Genomic DNA, 14242 nt, shown 5'->3' on the forward strand with positions numbered 1-14242 from the left:
TGGGGGGGGTCGCGGCCCCCCGGGGGGGGGAACTACACATCCCAGCATGCCTTGTGGGGGGCAGGACCCCCCAGCACCCAGGGGTGTCGGGGCGCGCGTCCCCTTAATCCCGCAGGGTGTTAACGAGGCCGATCGCCTCGGCCGGGATTAGCGCTAAATCGGGACGCAGCCGACGCGATTAGGGCCGCTCTGGGGGGCGGCGGGGAGCCCCCCGCCCCGGGGGCACGGACGCCCCGAGCCCGGACGGAGCCGTGGGGAGACCCCTCGCCCCCTCGGGGCACCCCCCGCGCTGCTGGCGGGGGGCTGCCCCACGGCGGGGGCTGCCCCACGGCAGGGGGCCGGGGGGATTAGTGCCCAAGCCCTGCTCATCCCCCGCTGCCGCCGCGGGGGGGGGTCCCACGGCCCCACTGCCCCCTCGGGGGGCACCCAGGGGCGCGGGGCGGCCGTGCTGGGGCCCCCTCCCCGTTCTGGTGGCTGTGCAGGGGCTGGGGCACAAGGTGGGCATGGTGGCCCCACACGGTGACCATATGGGGGGCTGTGGGGTGGCCAGGCCGTAAGGCGGCCACGGTGGCCCCATGCAGTGGCCATATGGGGGGCCATGGGGTGGCCACTGTGACCATATGGGGTGCTATGGGGTGGCCATGGTGGCCATATGGGGGGCTATGGGGTGACCAGGCCATAGGGTGGCCACGATGGCCCCACGCGGTGGCCACATGGGGGGCCATGGGGTGGCCACGGTGGCCACATGGGGAGCCGTGGGGTGACCAGGCTGTGGGGTGGCTGCGGTGGCCCCACACGGTGGCCACATGGGGGGCTATGGGGTGACCAGGCCATGGGGTGGCCACGATGGCCCCACGCGGTGGCCACATGGGGGGCCATGGGGTGGCCACATGGGGGGCCGTGGGGTGGCCACATGGGGGGCCGTGGGGTGGCCACGGTGGCCACATGGGGAGCCGTGGGGTGACCAGGCTGTGGGGTGGCTGCGGTGGCCCCACACGGTGGCCACATGGGGGGCTGTGGGGTGGCCAGGCCGTGGGGCGGCCACGGTGGCCCTGTGTGTCAGCCCTCCTGGGGGCTGTGGGACCCCCAGGGCGGGCAGGGTGACCCTTACCTTGGGGTGTCCTCAGGAACCTGGGGTACCCGGGGGGCGGCTGGGGTACAGGGGGTCCCCTGATGTACCCATGGGGTGGTCGGGATACCCGGGGGTCCCCTGAGGTGCTGGGGGTTGTTGAAGCTCCCCTGAGGTACCTGAGAGACAGATGGGGGCCCCTGAGGTATTGGGGGGACAGAGGGGACCCCCGAGGTACCAGGAGGGACCCCTGAGGTATCGGGGTGCAGCTGGGAACCCCTGAGGTACCAGAGGGACGGGAGAGACCCCTGATATACTTGAGTGATAACTGGGGACCCCTGAGGTACCATGGGGATGGGGGGGGACCCCTGATGTCCCTGAGGGGTGGGGGAGACCCCTGAGGTGTCGGGAGAACCCCTGAAGTACTGAGGGGACGGGAGGGGACCCCTGATGTCCCTGAGGGGTGGTGGGGGACCCCTGAGGTATCGGGGGGACCCCTGAGGTACCGGGGGGACTAGGGGGGACCCCGGATGTCCCTGAGGGACAGTTGGGGACCCCTGACGTACCGGGGGACCCCTGAGGTACTGAGGGGACTGGGGGGGAACCCCTGATGTCCCTGAGGGGTGGTCGGGGACCCCTGAGGTACCGAGGGGACGGGAGGGGACCCCTGATGTCCCTGAGGGGTGGTCGGGGACCCCTGAGGTGTCGGGGTGACCCCTGAGGTACCGGGGGGACTAGGGGGGACCCCGGATGTCCCTGAGGGACAGTTGGGGACCCCTGAGGTACCGGGAGGACACCTGAGGTACCGGGGGGACCCCTGAGGTACCGGGGGGACTAGGGGGGACCCCGGATGTCCCTGAGGGACAGTTGGGGACCCCTGAGGTACCGGGGGGACTAGGGGGGACCCCGGATGTCCCTGAGGGACAGTTGGGGACCCCTGAGGTACCGGGGGGACGGGGGGGGACTCCTGAGGTACCGGGGAGCCCGGGGAGCCCCGGGACCCCTGAGGCGGTGGGGGGCGGTCGGGGCAGCCGGGGCCCGCTGAGGTACCTGGGGGTGCCGGGGGGGTCCCTGCGGCGCGGGGGGGCGGGGCGGGGCCCCGGACCGTTACGGCCGTTACATTTCAAACCCTTTTCCCAGCCCGGGGGGGGGGGGGGGGGCGGGTGGGGGGGGGTGGGGGGGGTGGAAGGACGGGCGCTCCCCGCCTCCCTTCGGGGCCGTGACGGGCGGCGCCGCCGGCCAATGAGAACGCGGCGTCCCGGCGGGGGCCCAACGGCCGGCCGCGCGCGCTTCGCCCGGCCCCGCCCCCTTTGGAACGTTGTAACTGACAGCGCTTCCCGCCAATTCCAACGGCCGCCGGGAGCGCGCCGGCTCCGCCCCCGGGGGAAAGCCGCCGGCCAATCGCCGTCTGCCCTCCGCTTGAGCGGCGGCGGCGGCGGCCAATAGGCGTGCGGGAGAGGCGGGGCGCGGGCCGCTCCGGGTTTCCTCTCCGGCTCGGTTTGGGCCCCCCCCCCCCTTCCACACGCGCTCCCTCCCCCTCCCCCCCCGCCCCCCCCCTTCGCGTCCCCCCCCCTCCCCCCCCCCGCGGGTTCTTCGCTGCGAAGAAAATGGCGGCGGCGCCGAGCGGAGACGAGGAGAGGCTGTGAGTGACCGGCGGGGCGGCGGCGGGGCCGGGGGGGGCGGCGGCGGCGGGCGGGGGGCGCGGGGTCCCGCCGCTGCTTTCCCGCGCGGGCGCGAGACGACCCCCCCCCATACACACACCCCCCACCCCCCTCCTCCCGTGCGCGCGCGCCCGGGCGGGAACGGGGTGGGGGGGGGGTGGGGGGGGAAGGGGGGTGTGCGTGTGTGGGGAGGGGGGGGGGTGTGTGTGTGTGTGTGCGCGCCGCGAGTGCGTCACTAACGGCCGCGGCCCCCCCGAGCCGGGAGCGGGGGGCGGGGGGGGGGCGCCTTCGGTGGGGGACCCCCCGGTGCACCCCTAAATACGGCCCCCCCAACACCCCCCTGCCTCCGCGCCCGGGATGGGCCCCCTCCCCGCGTGGACCCCGAAAAAGCGACCCCCGCCCCACGGTGCGCCCCGAAACGGGGCCTCACCCGCGCGCCCCGAAACGGGGGGACCCCCCTTGGCTGCGCCCCGAAACCTTCCCCCCCCCCCTCGACCCCCCCCCCCCCCCGCGCCTCGCTGGGCCGTGAAATACGGACCCCCCCCCACCCCCCCACCCCGCGCGGGCGCGAAATAGGGACCCCCCGGGTGCGCCCTGAAATGCGGCCCCCCCCGAAACGCGTCCCCACCCACCCCACCGCCCCCCCCCCGGCCTTGTCCCGCGCGCGCCGAAACTGCACGAATTACCCCCAAAATATGGTGCGGCGCGGGCGCTGCGCCCCGAAACGGCCCGGGCTGCCCCGAGACACGGCGCCCCGAAACGCCCGAAACCGCCCCGAAACGCGGCGCGAGACCTGCGCCCCGAAATGCTTCAAACTGCCCCAAAATACGGCGCTCGTGCTGCGCCCCGAAATGCTTCAAATTGCCCCAAAACACGGTGCTCGTGGTGCGCCCCGAAATGCTTCAAACTGCCCCAAAATACGGCGCTCGTGCTGCGCCCCGAAATGCTTCAAACTGCCCCAAAATACGGCGCTCGTGCTGCGCCCTGAAATGCTTCAAATTGCCCCGAAACACGGTGCTCGTGGTGCGCCCCAAAATGCTTCAAATTGCCCCAAAACACGGTGCTCGTGGTGCGCCCCGAAATGCTTCAAATTGCCCCGAAACACGGTGCTCGTGGTGCGCCCCGAAATGCTTCAAATTGCCCCAAAATACGGCGCTCGTGCTGCGCCCTGAAACGCTTCAAATTGCCCCGAAACATGGTGCTCGTGGTGCGCCCCAAAATGCTTTAAATGGCCCCAAAATACGGCACTCGTGGCGCGTCCCAAAATACGGTAAATTACCCCGAAACACGGTGCTCGTGGTGCGCCCCGAAATGTTTAAAATTGCCCCAAAATACGGCGCTTGTGGTGCGTCCCAAAATACGCTAAATTACCCTAGAATATGGCGCTCGGGCTGCGCCCCAAAATGCTTCAAATTACCCCGAAATACGGCGCTCGTGGCGCGTCCCAAAATACGGTAAATTACCCCGAAACACGGTGCTCGTGCTGCGCCCCGAAATGCTTCAAATCGCCCCAAAATACCCTAAATTACCCCAGAACACGGCGCTCGCGCTGCGCCCCGACACGCCCCGAATCACCCCAAACCGCCGCGTCCCGCCGACCCCTCGCTCGCCCCGACCCCCCGCTGCCCCCCAACCCCGCGCCCCAAAATGCCCCAAAATGCCCCAAACCGCCCCAAACGTCGCCGCCGCCGCCGCGCCCTCGCGCCCGGCTCGCCCTCGACGCCGCGCCCACCCCGCCGAGCCCCCGGCACGGCTTCCCCGCGGCGCCGAGCCCCCCCCCCACACCGGGGCGCCGCCGCCCCGCGCCCCCGCTGTGGGGGGGGTTGGGGGGGGCCGCCCCCCACCGCCGCCCCCCCCGGCACGCGACGGCGAGGGGTTGCGTTGGCGAGACCCGGCCTCCCCCCTCGCGGCGGCGGGACGGCACCGGGGCGGCCCTTGGGAGCTCCCCCTCGCCGGGGGTCCCGCGGGAGCCGCTGGGGGGGGTGTGTGTGGGGGGGGGGGTGTGGATTTCACCGCCCCCCCCCCCAAAAAACCCTCCCGCCCCGCTTCCCCTTCTCCCCGAAGTTCGGCGTCGGCGCCCTCCCGCTCCCCCTTCCCGCCTTTTCGGCCGCGACCTTCGGCGAGCCCGGGCGGGCCAGGGGGGAGCCCCCCGGGCCGGGGGTGGGGTGGGGTCCCCGGCAGCGCCCCCCCACCCCCCCGCCGTGCCCCCGCGCGGCTCCGCCGGCGGCCGAGGGAGCCGGTGCCCGTGTCCAGCGCGACCCGCGGCCTCCCGGGCCTCCTCAGCGACACGCAGGGGCCGTTCTGTGACGCTGGGGGGGGGGGGGGGTCGGGGGGCTGGGGGGGTGTGGGGGGTGGGGGGCCTCTTAATCCCCGCTCTCCGATTGCCGCCGCGCATCCCGACGCTGCCGCGGATGAACCCGGCGCCGGCCCTGCCCCGCCGGCTGCCGAGGGGGGGGACGCGCACACGCACGCACGGGGACGACGGCCCCGGGACCCCCCGACGCCGCCGCGAGACCCCCCCGGCGGGGCTTGTTGGGGGGCCGCCTTCGGCCGCCCGGGGCTCACCGGCCCTTCATTTCCTCCGGGGGGGTGGGGGGTCGCGCGTGCCCCCTCCCCAGCCTCACCTTCTCTGCTCTTTCCTTGCCAGGAGGGGACCGGCGGCACCGGACGGCGTTTGCCGGCGGCGGGGGAGCGAGGCCGGCGAGAGCGGGGGGGGGGTCCCCGCCGCGGCCCCCCGGGGACGCCGGCGTCCCCAGGAGGACCCTCGCGCCCCGAAACCGCTCCCCGGGGTGGGGGGGCGCCGCGGGGGCTGCCGGGCTTTGCCGAGAGCCTGTGCCCGCCATGGGGTCCCCGCCACGGGACGGCGGGTCCCCGGGGCGCCGCCGGCGTGGGGGTCCCGGGGGTCCGGCGGCGGCCGTGCCCGAGTGCCACCGAAACCCCCGCCGGCGGGGGGGCTGTGGGGGGGCGGGGGGCCGGCGCCGGGGGCCGCGGGCAGCCCACCCGGGCTATATTTAGCCGCGGAGGCTCCGGGGCACGGACGCCGCACCTTCGGCCTCCTGCAGCCGCGCGGGGACGGGGCCCTCGGGGACGCCGCGGCTTTGGGGGGGTGGGGGGGCGTCCCCCTCCCCGCCGCCGCCCCGGGAGCCCCCCTCGGCGCTTCCCCTCGCCAGCACTTGGGCGGCTTCGCCTTTCCCTCCCCGCGGCCGTACTTACAGCCCCGAGCGGTGCCGCTGCCCTCCCCCTCCTCCTCCTCCTCCTCCTCCCCCCCGGCCGGCCCGGGCTTTGCCCAAATCCCCGCCGATTTCCCCCGTTACCGCCGGGGCTGCGGGGCGGGGGGGCGGGGGTTCGCGGGATGTGTTCGTCGCTGATTTTCAGGACCACCCCATCCCGTGGAGCCGCGTCCGTCCGTCGGAGCCGCCGTCAACGCGTCCGTCCGTCGGCGCCGCCGTCCGCCGGCGCGTCCCTCCCGGCGCTGACCCCTCCGTCTGTGTTCGCAGGGAGGAGAAATCGGAGGAGAACCTACAGGGGCTGAAGGAGCGGCCCCCCAAGGCCAAGAAGGTGAAGAAGGAGCGGAAGGAGGAGAAGCAGCAGCAGCAGCAGCACGAGCCGGCGCAGCCCTCCGCCGAGCCGGCCGAGGCCGGCAAAGCCGAGACGTCAGAGGGCGCCGGGACGGCACCGGCGGCGCCGGAGGCCTCGGCCTCGCCCAAGCAGCGTCGCTCCATCATCCGCGACCGGGGGCCCATGTACGACGACCCGACGCTGCCCGAGGGCTGGACCCGCAAGCTCAAGCAGAGGAAATCGGGCCGCTCCGCCGGCAAGTACGACGTCTACCTGATCAAGTGAGTGGCCGGGAGGGCGCCCCGGGAAGGGGGCGGGGGGGGGGGGGTCCCGCCGCCCGCGCCCCTCCCCCCCTGACGCCTTCTCTCCCCCCCCACCCCCCACCCCCCGCCCCCCTCGCCCTCCGCAGCCCGCAGGGAAAAGCCTTCCGCTCCAAGGTGGAGCTGATCGCCTACTTCGAAAAGGTAGGAGACACCTCCCTGGACCCCAACGACTTCGACTTCACCGTCACCGGCCGCGGCAGCCCCTCGCGGCGGGAGCAGCGACCCCCCAAGAAGCCCAAGTCCCCCAAGGGCCCCGGGACGGGCCGCGGCCGGGGCCGCCCCAAGGGCAGCGGGGCGGCCAAGCCCAAGACGGCGGCGTCCGAGGGCGTGCAGGTGAAGCGGGTGATCGAGAAGAGCTCGGGCAAGCTGCTGGTGAAGATGCCCTTCCAGCCGGGGCAGCCGGGCGCCCGCGGCGAGGCGGGGGCCGCCACCACCTCGGCCCAGGTCCTGGCCGTGCGGCGGCCGGGCCGCAAGCGGCGAGCGGAGCCCGATAGCCAGGCCGTCCCCAAGAAGCGGGGCCGCAAGCCGGCGGGCGCGGGGGGCGCGGGCGGCCCGGCGGGGGCCGCGCCGGAGGCCAAGAAGAAGGCGGCCGCCCCGCCGGCGGTGCAGGAGACGGTGCTGCCCATCAAGAAGCGGAAGACGCGGGAGACGGTGGTCGTGGAGGCGCGGGAGGCCGCCAAGCCCCCGCCGCCGCCCCCCGAGCGCAGCCCCAAGGGACCCAGGAGCGCCCGCAGCCCCGGCCGCCGCAGCAAGGAGGGCAGCCCCAAGGGGCGCGGCGCGGCGCCGGCCCCCCCGCCCGCGCCGCCCGGCCGGAGGGAGCGGGGGGCTTCGCCGCCGCCGCCGCCCGAGCCCCCCGCCAGCCCCAAGGACAGCGCCAGCCCCCCCCCGCCGGCCCAGGACTTCAGCGGCAAGGGCTGCTCGGAGGATCGGGGGGGCCCGGCGGCCCCCGACGGCTGCGCCAAGGAGCCGCCCAAGACTCACCCCCCGCCGCCGCCGCCCCCCGCCGCCCTACAAACACCGAGGGGAGGCCGAGCACAAAGACACTGCCTCCTCTTCCTCCTCCTCCTCCTCTTCCTCCTCCTCCTCCTCCTCCTCCTCCTCCTCGTCGGCGGCGGCGCCCCCCCCTCCCAGCGCCTCCGTGCCGCGGCCCCCCGCCCGGGAGGAGGCGGTCGACACCAGGACGCCTGTCCCCGAGCGAGTCAGCTGACTGTGAGCGCGCCCGCGGGCGGACAGACCGACGGACGGACGGACAGGACCCCCCCCCTCCCCTCACCCCACCCTGCCCCCCCCAATCCCCCCCCCACCCCCCCGCGCGCGCACGCAGGCAGCCACACGCACCCCTCCCTCCGCCCCGCGCACCCCGACCCCCGCGGCCCCCGACCCCCCCCCCCCCCGCCGACCCCCCCCCGACCCCTGACCCCCCCCCCCCCCCCAGTTTTTATTACCGAAAAGCACAGCGAGGGGCGCGGAGCCCCCCCGGGCCCCCCCACTTTGCACTTTCGTCTCTAGAAAGGAGGGGAGGGGGGAGGGGGGGCGTCCCCCGGGACCCCCCGAGGCCGAGCTGGGGGGGGGGCGGGCGGGGGGGGCTCGGGGGGGGCCGGGGGGGCGCCTCCCCCTCCCCCCGTCGCCGCTTTACTCGTTCTTCCAGTTTTTTGTTCCACGTTTTTAGCCGATAGGGAACCATTTGCACTAAGGGGGCTGGGGGGGGGCGGGGATCCGGCCGCCGTCCAATGGGGAGAGGCTCCGCCCGCGGCGGGGGCGGGATCCTGCCGGAGCAGGGCCGAGGTCGGAGCCAATCGGGAGCGGCTTGGTGGGGCGGGGATCCAGCGTTGAGCCAATCAGGAGGGGCGCTGTGCTGGGGCGGGGTTCGGTTCGCCCAGGACCCGCTCCTGAGCCAATCGGGAGCGGCGCTTGGCAGGGCGGGGATCCGGCCTCGAGCCAATCGGGGGCAGCTTTCGATTTGCTTGGGATCTGGTGTTGAGCCAATCAGGAGCAGCGTCCAGTAGGGGTGGGATCTGGCCACGGGCCAATCAGGAGCAGCGTTCGGCAGAGGTGGGATCCGGCCGCGGGCCAATCAGGAGCAGCTCTCAGTTTGTTTGGGGGGTGCAGTGTGGAGCCAATCAGGAGTGGCGATCCAGTCTCCAGCCAATCAGGGGTGACTCGGCATGGAGGCGAGGTGAGGCCTCCCACGAGGGGGAGGGGCTCCAGGTGGGGGCGGGGCATGGAGAGGTGGGTGTGGCTCAGATGCTGGGTCACTCTGGGTTGAAGCGGGATCGGCCCTGGAGCCAATCAGGCGTGGGGGCGGGGCCAAGCTAGGCGTGCACGGTTGGGGGCGGGGCCAGATCCAGCCCCGGTCGCGCGGGAGCGACTCTGGGTTCAGATGGGATCCGGCCATGATCCAATCAGGAGTGGCTTTGGATTGGAGGGGCGGGTCCAGTCTCTACCCAGTGGGCAGTCGTGCCAGGCTGGGGCGGGGTCCGGTCGCGAGCCAATCGGGAGTCACTCTGGGTGGGACGGGGACCTGGTCCCCGTCCAATCGGGAGTGACTCTGTGTCAGGGAGGGATCCAGTCTGGAGCCAGTCAGAGGCATCAGCAGCTTGGGGCGGGATCCAGCCCGCAGCCAATCCGGCGTGAGGGTGGGAAGGAACGGGATCCGGTCCGCAGCCAATCAGGAGTAATCGTATGTTGGGGCAGGATCCAGCCCGCAGCCAATCAGGCGTGAGGGTGGGAAGGAACGGGATCCGGTCCGCAGCCAATCAGGAGTAATCGTATGTTGGGGCAGGATCCAGCCCGCAGCCAATCAGGCGTGAGGGTGGGTAGGAACAGGATCCGGTCTGCAGCCAATCAGGAGTAACCGTGTGTTGGGGCAGGATCCAGCCCGCAGCCAATCAGGCGTGAGGGTGGGTAGGAACAGGATCCGGTCTGCAGCCAATCAGGAGTAACCGTGTGTTGGGGCAGGATCCAGCCCGCAGCCAATCAGGCGTGAGGGTGGGTAGGAACAGGATCCGGTCTGCAGCCAATCAGGAGTAACCGTGTGTTGGGGCAGGATCCAGCCCGCAGCCAATCAGGCGTGAGGGTGGGTAGGAACAGGATCCGGTCTGCAGCCAATCAGGAGTAACCGTGTGTTGGGGCAGGATCCAGCCCGCAGCCAATCAGGCGTGAGGGTGGGTAGGAACAGGATCCGGTCTGCAGCCAATCAGGTGTGAGCACGGGTTTTGGGTGGGATCCGGTCGATCTAACGACAAGTGACCCGTCCGGGGGGGGAGGAGCGGGATCCGGTGCCCGTCCCCCGGCAGCCCCTGCCCCCACCCCGTGTGTGCCCCCGTCCCGGGGGGGGTCCCTGTCCCCGAGGGGGGGGTCCCCGTCCTGCACTTTACCGGCCCCGGGGGCGGGGGGGTGTCTCCCCGGGCCCCTCCCCCCCCCCCAATTCTTCCAGCCCCCCGGGACTGTTAGCGCTTGGCCCCCCCGCGGGCCCCGGCTCCTCATGGCAATAACGGGGGGGGGGGCCCGGCCCCGCGGCCAAAACCATGGAGAAAAGAGCAAAAAACAAAAAAGTGGAGCGGGGGGGGGGGGTGTCTGGCGGGGGGTCCGGCGGGGGCGGGGCCGCTGGGGGGGAGGGGCGCCCCGCACCTATTTATTATCTCTAGTCGCGCGAGGAGACGTTTGCCTTATAAATTTACAAGAAAAACCCCCTCGGCTGTCGATTCTTCTTGGGGGGGTCCCGCGGCGCCGCCCCTCCCCCCGCCGGGCCCCGCGCCCCTCCCCCCCCCCCGCGGGGCTCTGTGTCTGTGCTGGAGTGATCTATAAATCTGTGTGCACCCAACGCCTCCCGCCTCTGACGCTTTCATTCGGGCGCCGCAGCCCCCCGGCGCCCTGGGCCGCGGGGGGGGAGGGGCGGTCCGGGGGGAGGGGCTGCGCAGCCCCGCCGGGTCCCGGCTCTCCCTGAGTGACGTCACCGGATCCCGGCTCTCCCTGAGTGACGTCACCGGATCCCGGCTCTCCCTGAGTGACGTCACCGGATCCCGGCTCTCCCTGAGTGACGTCACCGGATCCCGGCTCTCCCTGCGCGATGTCACCGGGTCCCGGCTCTCCCTGAGTGACGTCACCGGATCCCGGCTCTCCCTGAGTGACGTCACCGGATCCCGGCTCTCCCTGCGCGATGTCACCGGGTCCCGGCTCTCCCTGAGTGACGTCACCGGATCCCGGCTCTCCCTGAGTGACGTCACTGGATCCCGGCTCTCCCTGCGCGATGTCACCGAATCCCGGCTCTCCCTGCGCGATGTCACCGGGCCCCGGCTCTCCCTGAGTGACGTCACCGGATCCCGGCTCTCCCTGCGCGATGTCACCGGATCCCGGCTCTCCCTGAGTGACGTCACCGGATCCCGGCTCTCGGATGATGTCACTGGATCCCTGCACTCATGGGGTGACGTCACCGGATCCCGGCTCTCCCTGAGTGACGTCACCGGATCCCGGCTCTCCCTGCGCGATGTCACCGGGTCCCGGCTCTCCCTGAGTGACGTCACCGGATCCCGGCTCTCCCTGAGTGACGTCACCGGATCCCGGCTCTCCCTGCGCGATGTCACCGAATCCCGGCTCTCCCTGCGCGATGTCACCGGGTCCTGGCTCTCCCTGAGTGACGTCACCGGATCCCGGCTCTCCCTGCGCGATGTCACCGGATCCCGGCTCTCCCTGAGTGACGTCACCGGATCCCGGCTCTCGGATGATGTCACTGGATCCCTGCACTCATGGGGTGACGTCACTGGATCCCGGCTCTCCCTGGGTGACATCACCGGAGCGCAGCTCTTCCCGGGTGACGTCACTGGATCCCAGCTCTCTCCAGTTGACATCACTGGATGACATCACTGACTGCCAGCTCTCCCCGGATGATGTCACCAGATCCTGGCTCTCCCTGGATGATGTCACGGGATCCTGGCTCTTCCCGGGTGACGTCACTGGATCCCAGCTCTCTCCAGCTGACATCACTGGATGACGTCACCGGATCCCGGCTCTCCCCTCCCTTCCAGCCCCTGGGAGCGTCCCCGTGTCCTGACAGCCGGGACATCACATCTGCGACGTCACACCCCCCCACCCCCCATTGCCGACGTCATTGCTTTGCTGATGTCACAGCGGGGAATCAGGCCGGGAAAAGCTGCGCAGCCCCGCCCCCTTGCGGTCAGACCCGCCCCTTCCCCTCGGGCCCCGCCCCTTCCCCTCGGGCCCCGCCCCCGGCTCAACCGAGGCGCGGGGAGGGAGACACCAGTTCCGCCACACCGAACATGGCGCCCGAGGCGACGTCGCGGCGGGACCCGGCACTTCCGCCACGCCGGAGATGGCGTCGGGGACGCGCCTGCGCGCTGGGGGCGGCCGCTCTTAAAAGGGAAGCGGCGGGACGGCGGCATGGCGAGACGGGGGCCGGGGCCGGGGCCGGGGCCGGGGCCGGGGCCGGGGCCGGGGCCGGGGCCGTTCCTGCACGAGGTGCCCGCCTGGCTCATGTGCAACTTCTGCCGCCTCATGGACGCGCTGAACCGCTCGGACTGGGAACGCTTCGGTAAGTGGCGCTGGGAAGGACCGGGACGCACCGGGCCAGCTGTCAGGGCCGGCGGGGGGGCGCTGGGAAGGACCGGGACGCACCGGGCCAGCTGTCAGGGCCGGCGGGGGGGCGCTGGGAAGGACCGGGACGCACCGGGCCAGCTGTCAGGGCCGGCGGGGGGGCGCTGGGAGGGACCGGGACGCACCGGGCCAGCTGTCAGGGCCGGCGGGGGGGCGCTGGGAGGGACCGGGACGCACCGGGCCAGCTGTCAGGGCCGGCGGGGGGGCGCTGGGAAGGACCGGGACGCACCGGGCCAGCTGTCAGGGCCGTCGGGGGGGCGCTGGGAAGGACCGGGACGCACCGGGCCAGCTGTCAGGGCCGGCGGGGGGGCGCTGGGAAGGACCGGGACGCACCGGGAGAGCTGTCAGGGCCGTCGGGGGGGCGCTGGGAAGGACCGGGACGCACCGGGCCAGCTGTCAGGGCCGGCGGGGGGGCGCTGGGAGGGACCGGGACTCACCGGGCCAGCTGTCAGGGCCGGCGGGGGGGCGCTGGGAGGGACCGGGACGCACCGGGCCAGCTGTCAGGGCCGGCGGGGGGGCGCTGGGAAGGACCGGGACGCACCGGGCCAGCTGTCAGGGCCGGCGGGGGGGCGCTGGGAGGGACCGGGACTCACCGGGCCAGCTGTCAGGGCCGGCGGGGGGGCGCTGGGAGGGACCGGGACGCACCGGGCCAGCTGTCAGGGCCGGCGGGGGGGCGCTGGGAAGGACCGGGACGCACCGGGAAAGCTGTCAGGGCCGGCGGGGGGGCCCTGGGAAGGACCGGGACGCACCGGGCCAGCTGTCAGGGCCGTCGGGGGGTCGATAGGAGGGACCGGGACGCACCGGGCCAGCTGTCAGGGCCGTCGGGGGGGCGCTGGGAGGGACCGGGACGCACCGGGAGAGCTGTCAGGGCCGGCGGGGGGGCGCTGGGAGGGACCGGGACGCACCGGGCCAGCTGTCAGGGCCGGCGGGGGGGCGCTGGGAAGGACCGGGACGCACCGGGAAAGCTGTGAGGGCCGGCGGGGGGGCGCTGGGAGGGACCGGGACGCACCGGGCCAGCTGTCAGGGCCGTCGGGGGGTCGATAGGAGGGACCGGGACGCACCGGGCCAGCTGTCAGGGCCGGCGGGGGGGCGCTGGGAAGGACCGGGACGCACCGGGCCAGCTGTCAGGGCCGGCGGGGGGCGCTGGGAGGGACCGGGACGCACCGGGCCAGCTGTCAGGGCCGTCGGGGGGGCGCTGGGAGGGACCGGGACTCACCGGGCCAGCTGTCAGGGCCGGCGGGGGGGCGCTGGGAGGGACCGGGACTCACCGGGCCAGCTGTCAGGGCCGGCGGGGGGGCGCTGGGAGGGACCGGGACTCACCGGGCCAGCTGTCAGGGCCGTCGGGGGGGCGCTGGGAGGGACCGGGACGCACCGGGCCAGCTGTCAGGGCCGGCGGGGGGGCGCTGGGAGGGACCGGGACGCACCGGGAGAGCTGTCAGGGCCGGCGGGGGGGCGCTGGGAGGGACCGGGACGCACCGGGAGAGCTGTCAGGGCCGTCGGGGGGGCGCTGGGAGGGACCGGGACGCACCGGGAGAGCTGTCAGGGCCGGCGGGGGGCCGCTGGGAGGGACCGGGACGCACCGGGCAAGCTGTCAGGGCCGTCGGGGGGCGCTGGGAAGGACCGGGACGCACCGGGCCAGCTGTCAGGGCCGGCGGGGGGGCCCTGGGAAGGACCGGGACGCACCGGGCCAGCTGTCAGGGCCGGCGGGGGGGCCCTGGGAAGGACCGGGACGCACCGGGCCAGCTGTCAGGGCCGGCGGGGGGGCGCTGGGAGGGACCGGGACGCACCGGGCCAGCTGTCAGGGCCGGCGGGGGGGCGCTGGGAGGGACCGGGACGCACCGGGCCAGCTGTCAGGGCCGTCGGGGGGGCGCTGGGAGGGACCGGGACGCACCGGGCCAGCTGTCAGGGCCGGCGGGGGGCCGCTGGGAGGGACCGGGACGCACCGGGCCAGCTGTCAGGGCCGTCAGGGGGGCGCTGGGAGGGACCGGGACGCACCGGGCCAGCTGTCAGGGCCGGCGGGG

At 73.8% G+C, this 14242-nt stretch overlaps 2 protein-coding genes and 1 long non-coding RNA gene across 3 annotated transcripts in view; all 3 read left to right on the forward strand.

Moving 5' to 3' along the window:
• Nucleotides 1-2642: 2642 nt before the first annotated feature.
• Nucleotides 2643-7907, forward strand: MECP2 (methyl-CpG binding protein 2). The gene is given in 4 exon segments (XM_064475462.1): nucleotides 2643-2711; nucleotides 6228-6569; nucleotides 6698-7618; nucleotides 7620-7907. Coding segments are annotated over 4 exon segments (1497 nt in total). The 5' UTR covers nucleotides 2643-2676; the 3' UTR covers nucleotides 7819-7907.
• Nucleotides 7908-8047: 140 nt separating this feature from the next.
• On the forward strand, nucleotides 8048-10303 carry LOC135318313 (uncharacterized). The gene is made up of 2 exons (XR_010376585.1): nucleotides 8048-8619; nucleotides 8664-10303. It is a non-coding gene; the product is annotated as an uncharacterized LOC135318313 (long non-coding RNA).
• Nucleotides 10304-11827: 1524 nt separating this feature from the next.
• LOC135318285 (interleukin-1 receptor-associated kinase 1-like) overlaps nucleotides 11828-14242 on the forward strand; it is a 42042-nt gene continuing 39627 nt past the window's right edge. The window contains exon 1 of the mRNA XM_064475444.1: nucleotides 11828-12159. Coding sequence (XP_064331514.1) covers nucleotides 12009-12159 — 151 coding nt within the window. The 5' untranslated portion in view covers nucleotides 11828-12008. The remainder of the gene's footprint in view (nucleotides 12160-14242) is intronic.

The sequence above is a fragment of the Phalacrocorax carbo genome, chromosome 29 (assembly GCF_963921805.1).
Source record: "Phalacrocorax carbo chromosome 29, bPhaCar2.1, whole genome shotgun sequence".
Classification (NCBI taxonomy): domain Eukaryota; kingdom Metazoa; phylum Chordata; class Aves; order Suliformes; family Phalacrocoracidae; genus Phalacrocorax; species Phalacrocorax carbo.